The 22,926-nt window shown below is 36.9% G+C and overlaps 2 protein-coding genes across 4 annotated transcripts; one reads left to right on the plus strand and one right to left on the minus strand.

Annotated features, from left to right (window-relative positions):
• LOC18791623 (TMV resistance protein N) lies at window positions 3,080-8,697 on the minus strand. Of its 2 annotated transcripts, XM_020564796.1 has the most exons (7): window positions 7,453-8,697; window positions 6,051-7,173; window positions 5,251-5,517; window positions 4,930-5,091; window positions 4,704-4,824; window positions 4,241-4,632; window positions 3,080-4,118 (listed from the first exon to the last, which is right to left on the minus strand). In XM_020564796.1, exons 1-7 carry the CDS (start codon window positions 7,977-7,979, stop codon window positions 3,597-3,599), a joined length of 3,114 nt encoding a protein of 1,037 aa, XP_020420385.1. In that variant the 5' UTR covers window positions 7,980-8,697; the 3' UTR covers window positions 3,080-3,596. The 2 variants fall into 2 exon arrangements, with proteins under 2 accessions (XP_020420385.1, XP_020420380.1); XM_020564791.1 differs by having other exon boundaries at window positions 4,704-5,091.
• LOC18791754 (ethylene receptor) lies at window positions 11,101-18,940 on the plus strand. Of its 2 annotated transcripts, none has more exons than XM_007225161.2 (7): window positions 11,101-11,471; window positions 12,085-13,027; window positions 14,198-14,566; window positions 14,674-14,940; window positions 15,043-15,170; window positions 15,707-15,904; window positions 18,312-18,940. In XM_007225161.2, the coding sequence occupies exons 2-7, from the start codon at window positions 12,122-12,124 to the stop codon at window positions 18,667-18,669; spliced, it is 2,226 nt and encodes a 741-aa protein (XP_007225223.1). In that variant the 5' UTR covers window positions 11,101-11,471; window positions 12,085-12,121; the 3' UTR covers window positions 18,670-18,940. The 2 variants fall into 2 exon arrangements, with proteins under 2 accessions (XP_007225223.1, XP_020420391.1); XM_020564802.1 differs by having other exon boundaries at window positions 11,127-11,471; window positions 18,321-18,714.

The raw sequence follows: 22,926 nt of genomic DNA on the forward strand, positions 1-22,926 counted from the left end.
CGTGGCACAATTTTATCGGGTGAAAAATCTTATCTGAAATATGAGATTATAATGTTTTTAAAATATATGAAAATCTTATATGACATGGGACATGTGGCACAATTTTAGAGAGTGAAAATCTTATCTGAAATATGATATTATAAATTTTTTTAATGAATATCCGAAAATTTTATCTGGAATAAGACACGTGGCAACCGAGATTCTCATCCGAAAATCTTTTCTGAAAAATAATAGACACGTGACAACCAAAAATCTTATCTGAAAACTTAATTACAAAAGATTATCAAAATTAATGGTTTAAAGTATTAAAAAATAGGAAATAAAGTACAATGAATAGTATTTGCCTTAGACTTGCCGTAGACTTAGCCCTCATGGATGGAACCACAAATGGCAAGGCTGACGCTATTCACGTGAATAGTGGCAGCCCTTGCTTGCCATTGCCCTAGACTTAGCCCTTATAGGTGGAGATGCTCTTAGGTGGGTGTTTTGTTTTTTCACTCATCAAGAATTTGTGGGTTATTCTTCGAACTTTTTGACAGTCAACATTCACCGTTGATTCATCCAAAAACAAGCTAGATAAGCGCTTTTTGATGTGCACGTGGCAGAATAATCATGAGGATTAGGAACCAACGGTAAAATGCAATTCTTGGCAAAAATAATCAAATATATGGCTGTTGATTTTTATCTTATTTTTGGCATTGAAGAAGAATAATCCAAGCCCAAAGGGGTTTTCTCACCAACACTTATCTGTTAGTCGTGAGTGGAAGAATTCTTTTCCAACTGTTATTCTTCAAATATCTCAAGTGGCCATCATCGTGTCTTCCTATTACAAAATTAGGTAGAAAGAAAGAAGGATTAACTACATAAAATACCCAATTTTTAGGGGTCGTTTCAAATTAGTACCAAATCTTTTAAATTTTTAACAGGCATACCTGATTTTTCGTAAAACATACAAATTAGGCGCCGTTTGGGATTGATTTTTTGGGCTAAAAATTTGCTTCAATTTAAAGTTAAACAGTTTAAGGTGTTTGGTAAAAATAAAATATACTGATTAATTTAAAAGCATTGGCCTTTTAACGGCAGCTTCAAAGCAGACTTTGAGTTGCTTTTCAAAACTACTTTTAAAAGAAGCATAGATGAGCCTCTAATGAATTTTTTTAATTCCCTAAATACCATCATTAATTTTTAAAAATGAGACCACCTTCACCTCTATATCCAACTCCACCACCTTTACCAACACAGCGACCGCCGCCACCACATCCTCCTCCTCCTCCTCCGCCACCACCACCACCACAACCTCCACCTCCACCTCCACCACCACTTCCACCACCACTACCTCAACCACCACCTCTTTCACCACCACCTTCACCTCAATCTCTTTCACCACCACTACCACCATATGATTAGCTCATAACGCTTTCAACATCTTGTCTATTTTAGTCATTATTCACAGGTACAACAGTTTTATATTAAAATTTACCAAACGATTTTGACACTACTTTTTGTATTAACAGCACTTTAAAAATATTGTTTACCAAACATGGAGCTGCTTTACTTTATAACTAATTATTTTCAAAGCACAGCAAAAACAAATTTTTTAAAAAGTGACAGCAATCCCAAATTGGCCCTTAGTCACTCTGTTAGTCAGACCGTTAATGAAGGCGTTAAGTGATGACATGGCTACTCCGATGTGGCTTTTTTTACTGAGATGGACACCACATGAATTAAAAAATAAATAAAAACATTATTTATTTTTCAAATTAATGAAAAAAATTAATATAAATAATATAAATGATTAAAATAACATAAACTTAAATAATTTTAAAATAATAATAATAAAAGGACTATCCCATCCCCCATCCTAACCAATATCCACCATACCTACCCACCCCCAACCCACGCAGTACCAGACCACTAACCAACCACCACCGTCGGCTCCCTCCCTTTCTCTCCACTTCCTTCCTCTCTCTCTCTCTCTCTCACCCAAAAACATAGCCCCCCACGTTCGACGACGAAACCAGCCTTCACCTCCATAGAGATAAATTTGTGGGTTACAGCGGGTGAAGAACTTGGCGACGAAGAGATGGTGTGGCCTTGGCAACGAACACGAAGATGACGAATCTAGAGTGAGGCTCGTCGGATCTAAAGAGAGGAAGGTTGGCTGGGGCTGGAGATGGGGATGGGGCCTTGATATGATTTACCATACCTGGACTTACCAAACATGAGAAAACAATTGATTTCTCATCTCCAAGTCTCCTTTCCCATGAACTAAAAGGGGCCTTGATATGATTGTAAACAGTTAGTGAGTTAGGTGTGCAAGGCACGTGAGTTGTTAGTAGTGTATATGAATTAGTTAGACAACTGTATAAAGTTTAATAGTACTGTAGCTTAAAAGATTAAGAAATACAGAAATCAAGATTGCAATTCTTATACAAAACATGCACTTTTTTTTGTTACTGCCATAAGGTAAACAAACTAATTACACAAACTTTCATTCTCAAAATAACCCATCTGTCAATACAACCACAAAATATGAAATTTTGTTTTTTCTTCTTCAAATATCAATTAAGGCAGAGTCTTCACACGAGGTAGAATTGATATTGGTCTTTTGATAATAAAATTCCTTTGTTTTATTTTTCAGAATCATACTTCATTAAAACCGGGAAAGGAAGGAACAACAAAGTAGAAGCCCAAATAAGAAAATTTTGTATTTTTTGGGTACACAACGTGGCTGGTGTACCATCCAATACATATGGGACATGTGAAAATATTTTATTTTACATTCTATATGTGTATTGGACAATATTTTCATATGTTCTATGTGTATTGGATGGCAAATTAGCCACATGGTGTACCTACAACATGCAAAAGTTACTCCAAAAACAGGTACATATGAGATAGATTTAACTAGACAGATAATTAAATCTCTTTCTTCATAATAAGAACAAAAGTGTATATGGAAAAACTTTATAAAATCAAGTTCTTTTTTTGAACAAAAGTGTAGGACTCAGGCACCTTATTAGCAATTAATAGAAAAAAAACAAACAAACAAAAAGAAGCACCAGATCAGACTTTGAGAGACAAAAAGAAGTTTGAAGTATTCTTGATGATAACAAAAGAAGAATTAATTTTCGAAACAAGTTCCGAATGGATACAAGGGCGAAAGGCTCATCTTCCAATTCATACAAATCAAGTTCCGAATGGATATTTCCCTTCATAAGTTTGTCCCTATCCTCTTAACCATCACAAAATCAACTAGAGGCCTTACAAGATTCGATACGTGGTCACCGCCTTCCAAACAGAGCACATCGTTTGACAAATGTCCCTGCCAAAGAAATCAAGACTGCAATTTCTCTTTGTTTCTCTTTCCTTCTTCTTCAGGTATATTCCTCATACTTCTCTGAATATGTTGGTTAACATGGTATCAGCGCCCACAGTGGTTCTCTCTGTTTCTTTCTCTCAATTTCAATTCTAGGGTTTTCTCTCTGCTTCATCATGGCTTCTTCTTCCTCCATCAAGATTGTTGGCTTGCTCAGTATGGGTTACCATTCGTCTCAGTGACAACAATTTCTTGAAATGGACTCATCAACTCCCCCTCAAAAATCCGAATTTGTTTCCAAATCATACAAATGAGGATCCGGATTATCCATATTTTCCTTCATGACTTTGTCCCATTCTAGATGAACCCCTGTCTTCTTCACTCTCACAAAATCAACATCATCAGGCCTTACAAGAATGCAGACTCGGTCCCCGCCTTGCAAACAGAGCACATCGTTTGACAACTGTCCCTGCCAAAGATATCCAAGTGCCGAACGGAGCATATTTTGAGGGTTACTGTAAGTTCCGAATGCTATCCAGGTGCGCAAAGCAGTTTGTTTGGTAAGATTTCTAACGATAATGCCAATACGACCTTGAGAATTTTCAAATTCCGGATAATCACAATAAGACCTTCTTGTGTAAACGAAGCAAATAGTCAACCCTTTTAAATCACGACCCATGATTCTTTGAGGAACGTTAAAGAAGACGAAATTGTCCACATCATTGACGATTTTGAACCACTCAGGAATATCATAAATTCCATTCAAATAAATTCCACCAAATCCGCAAGAAGTCCATCTCTGCACACCAGAAGCAAGACAGTCTTATACATGCATGCATATACCATTACATGGGCAGTCAGATTGTGTGTGTGTGAGTGTGCGCGCGCGCAAGAGAGAGAGAGAGAGAGAGAGAGAGAGACCTGTAGGATGTTGTTCCTAAAATTGGCGGTCAGATTGGTGCAGCTTTCCATATGAATCCTTGTCATGGAGTTTAATGACTTATCCAAGCCTGGAACCTCAGTGAGTTTGAACGAATTACTTAGATACAATTCTCTCATATTCGACATTTTTGAAAAATCTGGAATTGTTTTCAAATTTGGGCAGACATTTGCTTTCAGAACATACAAATTGGTTGGTAAATCTGGGATTGCAAGAAGTTTTCTGCACGCATTTAAAGACAAGACCTTGAGCTTTGAAAGACCAGCGAGACTTGGCAGGCTACGAAAATTATTGGCTCCAAGAAGCAGATGTTCTAAGGAAATTAGGCTACATAGATCCTTAGGGATTGCATCCTCAGTTAACCGACAGCAGCCTGCAAGACGTAACTAAAGAGTTGAAGGCATGTAACGAAAGGGGTAAAAGATGGAATTTCAAAATTCTCACCAGATAGAGATAAAATTCTCAACTTCTTCAATTTTACTATGGAAGATGGAATTTGTCTGATGGCTGTGTAATCCGCTTTCAGAGTTGTCAATGATACCATGTCTCCTAAGCCCTCAGCCAACTTTCCAAAATTTAAACAAACATTAAGTAGAAGAGTTTCAACAGACTTGGATTTATAGAAATTCAGTGGGAGATCCTTTAGATGGGTGCAGCGTTGAAGATTTACCAAAGAAAGTCTTCCAAGATCCCCGATGGATGAGTGAACCTTGGACAGACTCTCACAGTCTTGCAATATCAATTCCTCGAGATTTGGGAGTTTTGAAAAGTCTGGTGATTTTGTTAGCCAATGGCAATAGCTGAGATTTAGGATTTTCAAATTCTGATGCAACTGTTACACAAAAACAAAATTAGAATGGAAATTAAAATCCAAAAGGAAGGTCTCTGATACAGAAATTAAACCAAAATGAAGAGAAGGTGAAGTATAATATATGTATAGAACCACAAGGAAAGAACCAACAACAACTAGTTTTGGTTGAGATTATTATACCTTGCAATCCTTCCAAACTATTTTGAGTTTGCTATGCCGCAGGTCTAAAGCAACTAGTTTTGGTTGCGTAGGAAAGTCATCTGGTATGGACTCTAAAGGAAAATAATGCCAGCACAACCATATTAGCCTTTTGGGAAAATCTTTGTACTCTCCAGTGAGCTTTACTCCGCTGAGGTGGAGTAACCTCAGTTTTTTCATGTTGGTAAATGCTTGTGCTCTAGCCCTGTAACAGCCATGTAGAGCAACTCCTTCAATTTCGTCAGTTCCCTGTTAACAAAAGATACCGAGTTAGAAAAATGATTTACAAACATGAAAATCCGTGTATGCATTAACCAAAAGGTATAATTTTGTATTGGACCATGTTAACAAAAGATACCGAGTTAGAAAAATGATTTACAAACATGTAAAATCCGCGTATGTATTAACCAAAAGGTATAATTAATAGTATTGGACCATGTTACGCCCTATAGTTTGTGTTTGCAATCAGAGCACATATTTTTTGTTGGTTATGACTAATTGAGCTTTGATATAAAAGGATATAATATAAGAAATGACAACGGAGTCTAGTAAAGTGAAAAATGGTCTAAACTTACAGACTAAGGTCTGAGGTTCAAATTCATATGGCACTTTGGTAGTGTGGATGTGTGAGAATCCCCTCTTTTACTTTGGTTTAGACTATCGTTTGAACAAAACAAAACAAAAAAGAAATGGAAGAGGACATTTTAATTTATTATAGACACAGGATACATATGCTTCTCTTGCATGATGCATTCTAAAAACTTTATTGGGAAAGTACTTACAGATTCATCGCTCAATACATTTATTATGTCTTCACATTTCCACAATCTACTAAATTTTTCAGGGCGACCGTGGGCATTTTCATAAACGATCTCTCTTCCCATGTCTCGAAGCAAATCATGCATCATCAGCTTGTTTTGCTCACTAACAGTTACAAGGCCCCGTTCAATGAGGACACGGATTCCTATCGTTGCAGAAAAGCCACATCCATCTAATATTTGTGTGACATAGTCCTTGTCCATTCCAATAAAGAAACAAGATATATCAAGGAATGTATTTCCGTATGTACGGTCAGGTAGCCCGTCAAAGCTTATTCTCAGTATTTTTGAAACTGCTTCATGAGGACTTCTTTCCAATCTCTCCAATTGGCTTTCCCATTCTAATGCGGTTCTTTTAATCAAAAAAGACCCTACAACTCGAAGTGCTAGTGGCAAGCCTTGACAGTAACGAATTACACGTTTTGAGAGGTGAAGGTATTCTTGATCAGGATCACCTCTTTTGAAGGCATGCCAACTAAAGAGCTCTAGAGCTTCTTCCTCATCCATTTCCTGAGCCATATATGTGCTATCCACTCCAACTTGGTCTAGCAAATGTTTATTTCTTGTTGTTATAATAATTCTACTCCCAGGACCAAACCAATCACGAGCTCTAGCTATTGCTTCTAGTTGTTGTAGATCATCTGCATCGTCAATTATGACAAGTGCTCTTTTACAGTGAAGTCTTTCTTGTATCACAGTGATCCCTACATCAACAGAATCAACCTTTATGGGGTCCTTGCTTTTCAAGATATCATTTAGAAGTTTTTCTTGCAAACCAACCAGACCAGTAATGGGTTGGTTTGCAATTACTCCCCTCACATTTGCAAGGAAACTCCTACCTTCAAAGCTACCTACAAATTTGTTATAAATGGCTTTGGCAAGCGTTGTTTTCCCAATGCCGCCCATCCCCCAAATACCAATCATGCGAACAACATCCTTAGAACCTGAATTTTCAATATCTAAGTGTTTACTCAAAACCTTCATCCGAGAAGTAATTCCAACAAGGTGTTCGATGTCTAATTGGTATGTGTTGTACAACTGCTTATTAACCTCCCGAAGAATTTTCTTGATAAACTTTGCTTCATACCTGGCAATTAAACTACGAACCATTCGATGTGGAACAAACTACAATAAATTGAATCCCTAACTTAATAATTTAGAATGACCAAATTATTTTCTTTTTTTATACATAGTTAACAATTTAGATATAATTAACAATTCAGATTGGGATTTAACATTATCAAATAAGAAAGAATGCATAGTTAAAACATAGTTTGAAAAACAAAAACAAAAACAAAAAGGACAGAAAACATATGGTTGTCAAGTAAGGAGATGATAATCCAAGGAACAAGAAATTAGTAATTACCCATCAGCATTTTTAAGATCTTCCCCACACAAATCTGCAGCTTGAGTGAGAGCATTTCTCCACCGCTTTACCTTTTCTTTCTCATGTTTACCTTCACAGATGCCCGCTTCATGTTTCGCAAATGCTAGTGCAAAACTACCAGTTTGTTTCCGGACATCTGAAGCATCAACATTATAGAACAATGGAATAACCTTTTGCCCCAATCTTTCTCTACACTCCATGATCTTCACCAGCTCGTCAAGACACCAAGTGGAATCGGCATAACTCTTGGAGAAGACAATTACGGAGATCATGGACCCGTCGATTGCCCGCTCCAGTTGGGTTTTTATAAATTCCGCTCTTTCTAGCTCGTTGTCGTCAAGAAAGGTGCTGATTCCGGCATCAGATAATGCTTCGTGGAGGTGGCCTGTGAAGCCCTTGCGTGTGTCTTCACCTCTGAAGCTCAAGAACACTTGGTACTTCCAACGTTTTGATGAGGAGGATGGTGAGGAAGAAGAGGGGGCTTTATGGGCTTTCCTGGCATCCATTAATTGATACTGGTTCAGATTAGACTAACTACAAATTGATACTGCCTTCCGATCCGACTTGACCAGAAGAAGTTCTCATAATTTTTATTTTTTATTTTTCTGGGCAGTGGTTTGGCCTTGAGCAGCAGATGAATGACGAATTATAGTAACTTGTTCCAAGCCGAGACATAAACAAAGACAAGGCTAATCTTTCTAAAACAAAAAAGACTCGAAATAATTGAACTACCCAAAGTCAAGGTCAAGGCCTTCGAACGTTTCAGTCAACAGAAGCAAAGTCCCTACCCTACGTTCCTTCCAACACGTCATTGACGCGGAGAGAGGCAAAGAGAGCGTGGAAGATCAGTGTGGACAGAGGGTAATTTTCTGGAAGCAACCAAAACCAAGGGTCGCTTTCTGTGGCTGCTGGCTACACGATCTGCTGGACGGCTACGATTGAAGGTCAGGAAAATGCAAGGAAGCTTAGGGGAAATAGGCATGAAAAGAGGAGCCCAGCACAATGTCCAATCAAAAAAGAAAAAAGTAAAAACACAAGTCCAGTACTCAGGCCCACCTCTCCAGTACAACTGACAAACGGGTCGTGATAATGGATTTTGGGTTGTTTTCGTGTGTTAACTTAACGAGTTAACACGATTCGACATGTTAAGTTAATGAGTGGCAAATATTAGACTCAAACACGACCCGTTATAATTTGCAAATATCCGACATAACCCATTAAGAATAAACAAGAAAAAAAAAAGTACTCTTGAGAAGGAAACATAGAGAGAAGAGAGAAGACGAAAACTTGGGAAATAGCAAGAAGAAGAAAAAACCGTGCCAGGGAAAGAAGAAGAAAACTATGCCAAGGAAAGAAGAAGAAAACAAGAAGAGGAAAAAGATAGAGAGGAATAAAAAAACATTATTTATTTTTTAAATTAATTAAAAAATTTAAAACAAAATATATAAATAATATAAATGATTAAAATAACATAAACTTAAATAATTTAAAAATAATAATAATAAAAGGACTACCCCATCCCCCATCCTAACCAATATCCACCATACCTACCCACCCCCTACCCACGCAGTATCAGACCACCAACCAACCACCACCGGCGGCTCCCTCCCTTTCTCTCCACCTCCTTCCTCTCTCTCTCTCTCTCTCTCTCTCCATAAAACATAGCCCCCCACCTTCGACGACGAACCCAGCCGTCACCTCCATAGAGATAAATTTGTGAGTTACAGCGGGTGAAGAACTTGGCGACGAAGAGATGGTGTGGCCTTGGCAACGAACACGAAGACGACGAATCTAGAGTGAGGCTCGTCGGATCTAAAGAGAGGAAGGTTGGCTGGGGCTGGAGATGGGAATGGGGGTCGGATCTCTGTCAATCTCCCTCTCTCTCTGTGTCTTTGTCTCTCTCTGTCACTATCTATCTCAGTCTCTCTATCTGTTTAGCAGATGTGGCTGGTTGCGCGGCGAGGAAGGGGTGTGGTCGCCGAAGCTATGAACCCGCGGAGGAGGCATGGGTGCCTTGATAAATTTTTGGCACAGAGATGAGGTCATTTTCCCTTCTGTTTGGTCGGAGAAGAAAGTTTATGGATGGTGGGCGATGGCTAGGTGGTGGAGAGTGCTCCACTGAACCTCAAACCCAATCAGAATCCAATTCTGATAGTAAGACCGCAACATGATCATCTTCAATTCTCCTGCCACATCAAATGATCACTCCCAAAACCGATTCTGATACAGGAAAGGATGCAGAAGTGCCTCCAAAGATAAAAAAAAATTCAATCAGAACCAAAGGAAAATAGATCAGAATCCAACCAAAATGACAATGATGATGCGCTATAGCAAGAAAATAATGAAGAAGATGATTATCTGGATGATGTTGACATGGATGCTGATGCTAAATGGCCACTCATAGAGTGTCATGGCTCGAGGATGACAATGATATGGCAGATACACGTGAAAATGAAAAATGCATACAACCGTATCTAGTATGAAATTAAGATTATTACGTACCTAAATAATTTTTGGGAGAATGCATGTATTTCTGTACTGTATCCAATATTACCTACCTTGGCACAAGAGCTTAGGTTTTCGAGTTATTACTTATAAATATCATCTTATAGAGGAGATTGATATGATTCCTTTACTTTTTATTATAGCATAAAATTTGATTATCTGTGATATATTTAAGCTTTTTCATGTTTTAAAAAAAAATAGTATTAAGCTTTTCAATACACATAAAAAGTTGCAATTTAAAATGAGTCATTCTATTTAGACTCATTAAATGTCTAAGTATACCTGTACGTCTAAGTTTATCCAACAATTTTGTAAATAAACCATGCCTTCTTCGAAAGCGCCCCTCAGTATTACTATTAATCATACTGAGCTACCAATAAAACGCATCCACTTTTTACTACAAACAATAGCCAACGCCCTTCTCATGCTATTGATACTCTTAAAAATTCATCATGCACTCATAAACATATAGAGTAAATTACTTTTTTTTGTTTTGTTTTATACAAGTGATATGACATCAGGTGCAAAGATAAATGATGTTTATCACTAGAATTCTAAGAATAAATTACACTTAAAACAGGAGTATATAATTATTGGAGATTGAGATTTGAACATAGCACCTCATATTTGCTCTCAACGAGATCTCCTCTCCTTTTTAGTTAATTTGTCTTTTGCACTATACCCGTTTAATATTGTGTAAAATTGAAAATAAAAGAACTTAAATATTTAGGATTAGAACATCTTCAATAGCCTATTCAACAATTTTGGGATGCTTAAATAAGTGAACTACATCATAAAAAAATCTCTTCAACAACCTTGTCAAACTCAATCATCAAAGATGTAATTAATTTATCTCTATTCATGAATGATAAGTTAACTTTGACTATTCAAAACATTTAATTTTATTTTAAAAAAATAAAATCCACTTTAAAAATGTTCAGATAATAAATATATAAATATTTTTTACATATTTTTATATTTTTTTATTATATTGCCTTAATTAAATTGAAGAGAATGTTGCAACCTAACCTTTTCAAATTACCATGTACTTTTTGACTTTTTTGAACTTCGAGAGAGAAGTAACTGTGTAGAGGTGAATGCACTTGACTTTGTACAAGGCGAGAAAAAGGTCTTCAACCACGTCAGCTTCGAGCTGCTGAAAAACGACTCCTTACCAGATAGAGAGAGACTTCGGGGAGAGAGAGGGAGGACTCGGATTTCTCGGGGGGACATAGAGTGATAAGAGATAGGCTGAGCGAGAGAGAGAGAGGCTCACCGAGCGAGCTAGCTCTTCAGGAGTCAAGGCTTCTGGGTGAGGGGAAGAAGAAGAAGCTTCTTTGATGTGTTGGGGTGCCAATCTAAAGAGGAAGAAGAAGGCCTCTAATGTATTGAGGTCGGCTGTCTGGGCTGCCGATCTGTGTTGAATGGATAGTTTGGTAGAGATGCTTCAACGACATAGGGTGGCTGAAAAGGGTTTGAAGAAAGTGAAGGAGGTGATTCAGCTCTACAGTTATTATTTTCTTCCACTGAGTTCTGAGTGCTCTGTTATGTTTGATTCCTTTTGATTGTTATGTTTAGGTGTTAATTCGCTGGGTTTAGCTTAAAATTTGGGTAATTTAGGGTTAGGTTTTAAGAATTTACAACTCTGATTAGGGTTTGGGGTTGGAGGGATTTCTTGTTCTTTCTCTTCTTCATGTTCAATTTTGGTGAATTTCAGATTAAATTCCTGAAATTGTGGAGTTTTTTTTATTTGTTCATCCTATCTTTCCACCCGATGTGTTGATTTTGACATATTTAGCCAATATCCGATTGGTTGCTAAAGTTTTTATTTTTTTGGGTAAATTGGTAAAATGTTTGTCTACCTCAATGTGCTTGGTCATGCTGCACTAGGTTATGAGCAATATTAGTTGGTGCTTTGTTGCCACAGTAGAACCTCATAGGACTATATAATGTGCTTGGTGATCGTTGTAATTATTTTTTTTTTTCAGTAATCAGTAATATTGTGTGCTTAGTTTTTTAATGGAATTTCTTCTTTGGTCGTTTATTTTTTATTTTTATGCTTATTTATGTTTTTATTTGATGCTCTAACATGTTTTCGTAATGTAGGAAACCAAGTAATATCAACTTAAGTGGCCCAATTATCATGGAAGCATGCAATTGTATTGAGCCACAATGGCCAGCTGATGAATTGCTGATGAAGTATCAGTACATCTCGGATTTCTTTATTGCACTTGCTTATTTCTCCATCCCCCTGGAGTTGATCTACTTTGTCAAGAAATCTGCAGTGTTTCCATACAGATGGGTCCTTGTTCAGTTTGGTGCTTTCATTGTATTGTGCGGAGCTACGCATCTTATCAACTTATGGACTTTTAGCATGCATTCAAGAACTGTGGCCATAGTAATGACCACTGCAAAGGTTTTAACTGCTGTGGTGTCATGTGCAACTGCCCTCATGCTTGTACATATTATTCCTGATTTATTGAGTGTTAAAACTAGGGAACTATTCTTGAAGAACAAGGCTGCAGAGCTCGATAGAGAAATGGGTCTTATTCGTACACAAGAGGAAACTGGTCGACATGTCAGGATGCTGACCCATGAGATCAGAAGCACTCTTGATAGGCATACTATACTGAAAACCACACTTGTCGAATTAGGTAGAACTTTGGCATTGGAAGAGTGTGCCTTGTGGATGCCGACACGTACTGGCTTAGAGCTTCAACTATCCTATACACTACGTCAGCAGAATCCAGTAGGATATACTGTACCCATTCATCTTCCTGTGATCAATCAAGTATTTAGTAGCAACCGCGCATTAAAAATATCTCCTAATTCTCCAGTGGCAAGAATGAGGCCACTTGCAGGAAAGCACATGCCAGGGGAGGTTGTTGCTGTTCGTGTCCCGCTCCTCCATCTCTCTAACTTCCAAATTAATGACTGGCCAGAGCTGTCAACGAAACGCTATGCTTTGATGGTCTTGATGCTTCCCTCTGATAGTGCAAGGCAATGGCATGTCCATGAGTTGGAACTGGTTGAAGTAGTTGCTGATCAGGTAACAAACCACAATGTGTATCTTTTGACATAATGTGTGACGACTCCCCCACGTTTGGACCTGATTGGAAGCTTCCATTGGCTAATTGAGTTGCTATTAGGTTCTATTTTAATTTTTCTTGCTGATTTAGTTATGTTTTAAGAGCAAGGGGTGTATATAAATTTTTTTCGATGTGATGTGACTTAGTCCTTGTTCTGGTTTCTTAGAGTTTTAGTTTAGTTTCAATACTTTCTGATTTGGAATCCAAATCCTATTAAGTGGTTGTATGTTTCATGCGGAAATATGCGATGTGTAGAAAATTAGCGGCAACATAAGAAATTTTAGGTGAAAAATAGAAACAGGTACTAACGGAGTTATCAAGGATAGTATTGGCATCTGGTACTGTGAAGTCGGACTTGATGCTTGAGGTGTCACCAGAACTAAGAAGTTGTTAGGGAAGTTTTAGTGCTGATTTAATAGAAGATTCATTTGTTGTTATAAAGTTTTCTCACATAGAAGCTTCTGGTCTGGTGCATGGGTGATAATGCATGGATTGAGGTTAAGATTTGCCCTAGGGTCAACCCTAACCAAGTGAAGATCCTATTTCGTAAGGTTGGAAGCTCGTTCAGCTAATCCTTAGACAGTAACCTTTTGTTTAGCATGAAGTTGCATCAAATCTCAGGAAACTATGATATAATTTGTAGTTAATTGTTGCAAAGATGAACCTGGGAAATGAATTCCATTTTTGAGAAATATTGTTGTAATATAGAAGAAAGGTAATTAAACATAGAAAAGCAAGTTATAAATGTAGGGGAAAAAAGGCAAAGTATTGGGCAGCGCTATGGGCTTCTGTTTCTCCTCTCTTTAGGAATACATCCCTTTCAAACATTTTGCTTGATTGGAAGGCTGCAGTGTCTTGATTAGGATTGGTTTCTTCTCATAGTTGTAGATCTCTGTACTAGCTTTCCTGTTTCTTTTTGTTATTGGTGGATTACCTGCCCACTTTTCTGTATGGTTTGCTATGAAATAAAGTTTCTCCTTTTCAAAAATAAATAAATAAATAATGACATATTTCTTATGTGAGGATGTCCTTTACCTGTTTATTGCTTGCCGTAATAATGTATTGTTTTATTAATTATAATATAAAGAAGCAATAATTTATTTACTCTTACTGTTGAGTTGTTGATTCAGGTGGCAGTTGCTCTGTCACATGCTGCAATATTAGAAGAGTCAATGAGGGCAAGGGATCTCCTTATGGAGCAAAATATTGCACTTGATCTGGCCAGGAGGGAAGCGGAAACTGCAATTCGTGCTCGCAATGATTTCTTGGCTGTTATGAACCATGAGATGAGAACTCCCATGCATGCAATTATTGCCCTTTCTTCCTTGCTGCAGGAAACTGAGTTGACACCTGAGCAGCGCCTGATGGTGGAAACAATCTTAAAGAGTAGTCACCTTTTGGCTACCCTCATAAATGATGTATTGGATCTTTCAAGGCTTGAAGATGGCAGCCTTCAGCTTGAGATAGCAACTTTTAACCTCCACTCTGTATTCAGAGAGGTTGGATTACGTGTTTCTGGCACATAAGTTAATTTAGATTTCATTGAAGCATTGCATTAATTTCTTTAGCAGTTTGCTTCAGTTAGATCTGTGGTTTTCAATTGCAGGTTCATAATTTGATTAAGCCTGTTGCATCTGTCAAAAAGCTATCGGTTTCATTAAATTTAGCCGCAGATTTGCCAGTGCAAGCCGTAGGTGACGAAAAGCGCCTCATGCAAATTGTTCTAAATGTTGTTGGGAATGCTGTTAAGTTCTCCAAAGAAGGGAGCATCTCAATCACAGCTTTTGTTGCAAAATCAGAATCCTTAAGAGATTTCCGTGCTCCTGAGTTTTTTCCGGCGCAAAGCGATAATCACTTTTATCTGCGTGTACAGGTTTGTTTTTTCAAATGCTTGATTGAAATCATTCCTTCTTTGGAAGACTATTCTGTTGATTTGAAGTTAGTATTGTGTTTACATTCTCTTTTACCGCTGTAGGTAAAAGATTCAGGATCAGGAATAAATCCGCAGGATATTCCAAAGCTATTTACCAAATTTGCCCAAACTCAGTCATTAGCTACTCGAAATTCTGGTGGTAGTGGACTTGGCCTTGCAATTTGTAAGAGGTACTTTTGTGTTTTATCATATTCCAGTTTGATTGAGTTCTAAAGTCCAATCAAACCACAAAACATAAAGGGGGACTTATAGTTTTGGTCCTATAGTCCAGCTCATTTTCTTTTTTGGTCCTCAATTCACTACACCCAAATTGCTGAGGGACTGTTATTGAGCTGTGAAAGACACACACAAATTACCATCATAACCCCACACATGAGCTTTGTGAGCATCGTGTGAAGATTCCATGAGTGTGACATTAGAAAATCTGATTTATTTTTTATTGCTAGCATTAACAAACTATAGGGATTTGATTGCAAAAAATAAACTATAGGGCCCAAATCGAAAAGTGGCCCAAAATACAGGGCTTACAGTTATAGTTTCCCCGGAAAAAAGAATGCGAAAAGGAAAACTGTGAATTGAGCGTGTATTAGCTATTATACCCACTTTTTAAGCATTTCAAGGTTTGTAGAGTTTGAATCAATATTTCTAAGAGATATTTCAATAAAGACGCAGTTGTAATGCAATTTGTTTTGTATGATGTGATCAGGTTTGTAAATCTTATGGAGGGGCATATTTGGATTGAAAGTGAAGGTCCTGGAAAGGGATGCACTGCCATTTTCATTGTGAAACTTGGATTTGCAGAGCGTTCAAATGAATCTAAGCTGCCTTTTGTGACTAAGGTGCAAGCAAATCATGTACAAACGAACTTTCCAGGGTTGAAAGTCCTTGTCATGGATGATAACGGGTCAGTAACATAGCAACTTTACTACTCTCTTGATTTTTAGATGCAGCCCTCTTGCAATATTTATTTTCCGAAGGGTATGAGGCTATAATCAAGCTAAATTGGGTATGATTTACTCTATTCTTATCTTTCTGGGAGATGTAACAGATTGGACTTGGGAAATGATAGACCTGGACTTAGTGGGTGCATTAATTTGGTATTTAGTAGTTTGTTGTTTCATAATGTCTGAATCGATAGTCGATGTCATCAACGGAGTAGAAGCTTGCATATATTGGTGTAACCCTTGTAAATGAACAGGCTTTACATCTTATAGAAGATGCAGTTTTAGCTATTGGTGATGTTTATGCAATTCAAGGTCTAATGCCTTGTTTTTCTTCTTTAATTTAATTCCCAATCACGACTCAACCACTTCTGTGGGTTTGTCCAAGGTTATCCTACCATGAACTCTATAGTACTGAGGGCTCGTTTGGGAGTGCTTCTTCCCGAAATGCTTATGCCAGTAGCACTTATGCCAATATAGCTTCTAGAAAGAAGCAATTTGTTGTTTGGTTGTCACATATAGAAGTGCTTTTATACTTTGTAGAAGTGCTTTTGATATTTTGTTGAGTGTTTGGTTGCTAAAATAAAAAGTGCTTGTAAGATTATTTTATATTAGAGTACCAAATTATCATAAGACATTATCATAAGACGTTATCATAGTAGAACCACATATAAGATAAATACTTGAATCTTTCAACATGCAATTTGAGAATGCATTTTCAAGTTCCACTTTAGTTCAGCAAATAATCATAGTTTCTTTGATTCCCAAACAGTTAGCAGATTGAAATGTATAGAACCTTCTTGGTTGGCTCAGGAATTTCCAGACTCTATGACAACTTGTGTAGCAAATCTGCTGCTTCTAAAGAAAGCAAATGGTGAAAGAAATACATACTGAAAGAAATACATACTTTTGTGAAATCAATCAAATTTTAACTGAAAGAATCTGTTATACTGCACATCTGTAATAGCCATATACAATCAACAAACAAAAACAACACATGAATCTAGGCCCTGAAGCAATGGAAATAGTTTGAATTTTACATGAAAATAAAAATCCATTAGTCAATTTCAATCACTACAAGTTATGAACAATTCATGAAAATCACCTAATATAAACCGTCAATTCAATGAAGACCACAACAAACTTTACTTATGAACCAAAACAAAAGGAAATTATCAAAGTCCAGGCATACGAACTAAAACCAAAAAAAAAAAAAAAAAAAAGAGAAAACCCAAACCATGGAACAATAACAACAAAGGCAGAGAAGATCCAGTGTGATCCAAAAAGAAATCATAGAACAGGGGCCAATTGAGATAAGGAAAACCAAAAACAAATTATACCCAGACTTATAAAATCATTAGGATACAATCTGCCAGAGGAGCAACGGTGGCCATGGCCAGATCTTCTACTTCTCCTTCTTTATCCAAAATATTACTAAAAGCCCTTAGCCAATGGGTTCTACCGCAGTGGTGGTGACTTCCCCCTTTCCCCCATGGCACCCCCGTTCGAAACCCCATATGTGCACATTGGTGCTTGAGCCCCTTCCCCTAGCCTATCGTTGTATCAACAAAAACAAAAACAAAACAAAAAAAAAAAAAAAAAAAAAAACTTAATCCCATAGAAAGGTAATCCAGGTTTTAGCCAACGGAGAGAGAAATGCCGAGGGTGAGAGATAGAAAGAAGATGTCGGAGTCTGGGAGAGATAGAACAAAGAAGGGTATTTTTGCATTTCAAGAAAAAAAGAGGTGGGGTTGGTTATTTGCCACATTTTAAATTTTCATTAAAGGGAGCCAAGTGTTTTTGCCCAGCAGCACTTCTAAGAAGAAGTAACTCTCATGTGCTTCTTGAAAAACCACTCCAAGTGCTTTTGAAACTAACCCAAAGCACTTTTACCATTTTTGCCAAACATCGTTATGAACGGACGGAAGTGCTTTTACCCATTTAGAAGCGCTTTTAGCATTTTCAAAAGCACTCCCAAACGAGCCTTGAATGTCCTAAAGCCAGAGTTACCTAATGTCCAGAATTTCCTGTCACAGTTTTCTGGTGACCCATCCATTCTTCTGAAGTATAGCTTAACCTTAATGCTCTTTTTGGATAGATTAACTTTTGAGAGGGTGAATTTGCAGTTCTCTCTATATTCCCTTTTGCATGCCCTTCAGACCTTTGTTGAGCTTAGTTATGAGCAAGTCTTCACATATATTGAAATTAAGACAAGCAATATATATTGTCAGATATAGTAATTGAAGAATGGTGTGAAACTCTGGAAATTTTTAGTCGTATTTGAGTTCATTGAACTATATTGTAATTATGGTTTTGGAATATGTATTGTCTGAGTGCTGTAATTTTTCTTCTTTTCTTTTCAATGGTTAGGGTCAGCAGGTCAGTGACTAAGGGACTCCTTGTGCACCTGGGATGTGATGTAACAACTGTAAGCTCAATTGATGAGTTCTTGCACGTTATTTCTCAAGAGCACAAGGTGGTGTTTATGGATGTGTGCATGCCTGGAATTGATGGTTACGAACTTGCTGTCCGGATACATGAAAAGTTTACAAAACGTCATGAACGGCCAGTATTAGTAGCACTTACTGGAAATATAGACAAGATGACAAAGGAGAACTGCATGAGGGTTGGTATGGATGGAGTTATACTGAAACCTGTCTCAGTTGATAAAATGAGGAGTGTTTTATCAGAACTGTTGGAGCATCGAGTTTTATTTGAGGCTATGTAAGATATAGGAAAATTGTTCTAGTGAAGGAAAGATTTAAATGGAAAATTGAAATGAAATCTTCCTCCGGCGATTTGCAGTATCGCATACACAGAACATGGCATTGTTGCAATACAATAAAAGCTGTAGCAATGTCACCAAAGAGAAGCAAGATGAACAATAACCCATTTGTGTAAACTGATGCCCCACAGTTTGTTGGAAAAGAAAAATGTTGGTTGTCATTGCTTGCAACACTAATTTTTCTATATATGGATGATATTGTTTCTCACCTGAATTCGGGCTGTTAATTTATTGAGTAAAAGGTTGTGGTGCTTTTTTCCACAACTTGGAGCAAAAATATTTGGTTGTGGCTTTTATTGGCATTCTTCATTTTAGATGTGGAGCACCGTGGGATTTATTTTTATTCATTGATTATAAATCTCACAAAATGACTATGAGAGACAGAAACCACTGCTGGAAATTGTATGATAAAGCTCACTTTCGTCTCAGCTAGGCCTAATCTTCGTCATCAATTAGACTATAAACCATGCTCATTCACTTTCATGCCGAATAACATTGAAAATCATGCGTCGTTGTAGCACTGTCGTTGTAGTGTTATTACATTGTTGTACTCTATTCCACTGTTGTTGGAACTTGGAGTGCTACTGCAATGATTGTTTAGCTAATTTCGACATCGATCATTTCGAAATATTTTAGTAGGACTCTTCTCACCCTTCTGCAACTTCAGTTTTTTTTTTTTTCTTTTTTCATAACCTTTCTTCTCGACCTTACTATAGGTTTTGATTGCTTTCTTCATTATTTATTTTTGTTCATGTGCTCTTTTGAGTTATTATTACTGGTTCTGACGTTAGCGCTTTCTGGCTACTATATTTTTATGCGAGCTTTTGGTTCTTGTCCCCCATCATATATATATATATATATATATGAGGAGGGGCGGGGGGCTCTAAGAAGTTTAGGTCCTTTATCCTTTGGGATTAAGAGTGGATGGTTGCGTCCTGTGATCTTTATTGAGGAGTTAATTTTATTTAATTTATATTAATAATAATAATAAAAAGATAAATTTTAAAGATACTTTAGAAGCTATGTCAGTGAAGCAATAACAGGAATCCAAATCAGGATAGGTCCGGATGAAGAATTCAAGTATCCATCTCACACTCTTAGGGGTCGTTTGGTACGGCGGACTGTCATGGACTGGACTAAGTTCTGGGACTATCTTGGATTAGTTCAGATTGGCCAAGCTGGATTAAGTACGGACCTACCTTTCTTTCCCGTATCTGCCTTCCTCTCTCTCTCTCTCTCTCTCTCTCTCTCTCTCTCTCTCTCTCTCTCTCTGTATTCCTTTCCAAATTTTCAAAGAGAAAAACAAAATAAACCCAATTAGCCCCACACCACAACTTTTCACAAACCAATTACCACACCACAAAATTAAAATTAAAAAAATACCAAAATGCCCAAAACACAATTGGGATCTTATTGATCCCTTTCTTCTTCTTTGGCCATAACCAGAATGGTGGCCACGCTCGGCTCCGATCAACGGAAGCAACTGAAAGACATCTTCTAATGCCCACTGCTGCAGTAAAATGGATAACAAGCGTTGTTCTCAATGGTGGACCCAGGAATTTTAATAGGACTGGGCTATTTTTATTTTTATTTTATTTTTACAGGAGATATATTATAAGACTTTTTTCTTTTTCTTTTTTTCTTATGAAACAAAAATGTGAATAAAATTTTATAAATCAAACAAGGCCACATTACGAGCAAATATAACACAAAGAAGTACAAAATATAAATAAATACCAAATCAAACACATTGTTCAACTACTTAAGATCTGAGTTGAGAAAGTTCCTCAGGAATTGAAGTATCAACATTATATGCAGAAGGTGTGTGTATCTTTGTTATCGTTACTCTTTTTTTTTTTGAAGAATAGTTTTTGCTCTCTTTGTTGGTCTATTATCATCATCTGACATGATATCCTAACAAGAAATACTAGACACGAAAAATCATATATACTAATTAATAATTTAAGTTGCAAAAATAAAACATATATAACAATCCCAAAAAGTTTTCACCCGAACCCTAAATCATAAAAACTTAACAACAACAACAATTAAAATTAAAAATTGAGTATTAAAAAAAAAAAAAGGAGAAAAACTTACCAAGATTGATGAACCAACTGAAGATAGGTTGGTACAATTTTTTAGAGGGGGAGAGCTATTTATTATAGGCTCTGAAGGTTCAAATATGGCGTTTTGGGTGGCTAGAAGAAAATTTCTGAGGTTTGCTTCTAATCAAATTTATATAGGTTATGGATTGCATGTTTACTATTTCCCATATGCTTTAAGAATGGGCTCATTTCTACATAGAGAGTTGGGCTTATTTTAAATAGAGGGCTAGACTATTAAAATTACACACACACACAAAAAAACTTTTAAATATAAAAAAATAAAAAATTCAGCACTGGGCTGGATTCCACTCCAACCCAAGTGTAAATCCGCCCTTGGTTGTTCTTGTTGGAGACTGCCTTGAGAAGAAGACCCACTGCTGCTCTCAAACTAGGCATCTTCTAGGCATCTCCATTTTCATTTTCTGAGTTAAAGATGAAAGGGAATTGGAAGATAATGAGAGTGGAGAGCTACAAGGTTTTGCAGACAAAGTGAAGGGAGGTATGTAAAGGGAGAGACTAAAAAAATTGCCTGGGTACAACTTCGAAGAAGAGCAAAGTCGACGTTGAAGGAAAAGAGAGAGAGAGAGAGAGAGAGAGAGAGAGAGAGAGAGAGAGACGTTGGCTTGGACTTGTGTGTTATGTTTAGCGAGCTCTCTATTCTGTGAACCAAGTTTCAGGCTCGCAAGATTGGACAAGCGAGTGAGGCCTTTTTTGTACTGTTGGACTATATAAATCTCATCTAAGTTAGTCCTTCTTTTTACCAAACATGGGTTTTAAGTGCTAATTAATCCAGTCCAGTCCGGTGAGGCCTACTAAACATGCCCCTAAGGCCATCTCCAACCATGAGGGTCAAACCCAAATTTTAGGATTATAGCCCCAAAAACCTTCTCCAACCATGTATAAGGAAGGGTGGTAGTTTGGGTCAAACTGAAATTTTGGGTGGAATTTGGCCCAACTTTCTAGTCCGAGTGGAATTTCTGTGGGCCCTAAGTCGAAGCCAACTTGCGCATCATGTGAAGGAATGGCAGGACAAAGCCAACTTGCTGGACACGTGGAAGGCTCACATCAAAGGGACGTTGGAATCCAACAGCTCCCTTTAAAATCCAATTATGCATCTTTTTTTTACTTTTTTTTTTTATAAAAAAAATTATTTATATAATCTTTTGGAGCCTTTAAAAGCTGGCCACGTGTCAAGCAATGGGAACCAACTTTTTATGATTTTTCAAGCTTTCTCAAATAGATATAAACAGAACAGATTTTTTTCAACTTGATTTTAGCGAGAAAAAGAAGTCAAAATTAAAATCAAATGGTTAAAATAATATTTTTAATTTATCTAAATGAGATCCCACTCTCAAACTCTACAATCATTCTCATTTTAAGCCAAACAAAATGTTATGTTTATGGAATTTCAATTTTTTTAGATTAAAATGTTTAGAAAATTAATTCACGAATGTTTAAAAAAAATAATGTCAAGAAAAATTAATGACAAAAAAATAAAATTAAGGATTAATTATGAGTGGTGATTTCCCCACTCCAATTTTATTCACTTGCACTTCATTTTATAACTAAAAAAAGAGTGTAAGTGGATAAATTGGAGTGGAAAAATCATTACCCTTAATTATTTTTAAACAATTTAATAAAATTGCGGACTCAAATTATGAGTTTGGAATGTTGGAGGAAAAAAAAATTGAAGTCTTAAAAATACATGAATAGTTATATTTAAGTTTAGCCGCAGTATGATTAGAGATAACCTAATAAGGAGCAACCTATTGAGCTTCACATTCGAGAGTTCCAACACTATATCAAGTTTATGCTTGCACGTGGATACAAAAGAGCTAATTTTCTATTGATGGGGACTTTTGACGAGACATTCTTCAAAGGCGCCGGTGTTAAGTCTTGGAATTCACCATATTTCTTCTTGAATTGTACTTAGGGGAGTTGCTTATGCATGAAAGCGCATACGTAAAGGAGCTCATCGCATTTTCTTCTTAAATTAAACTCATGTTTTTATAAAGATTTCCTTTACTTCTTGCCGTGTACAATGTCAAGAACCATCACACCAAATGCATAAACATCAGCCTTATCTATTAGTTGT

This window comes from Prunus persica, chromosome G1 (genome assembly GCF_000346465.2).
Source record: "Prunus persica cultivar Lovell chromosome G1, Prunus_persica_NCBIv2, whole genome shotgun sequence".
Lineage (NCBI taxonomy): Eukaryota > Viridiplantae > Streptophyta > Magnoliopsida > Rosales > Rosaceae > Prunus > Prunus persica.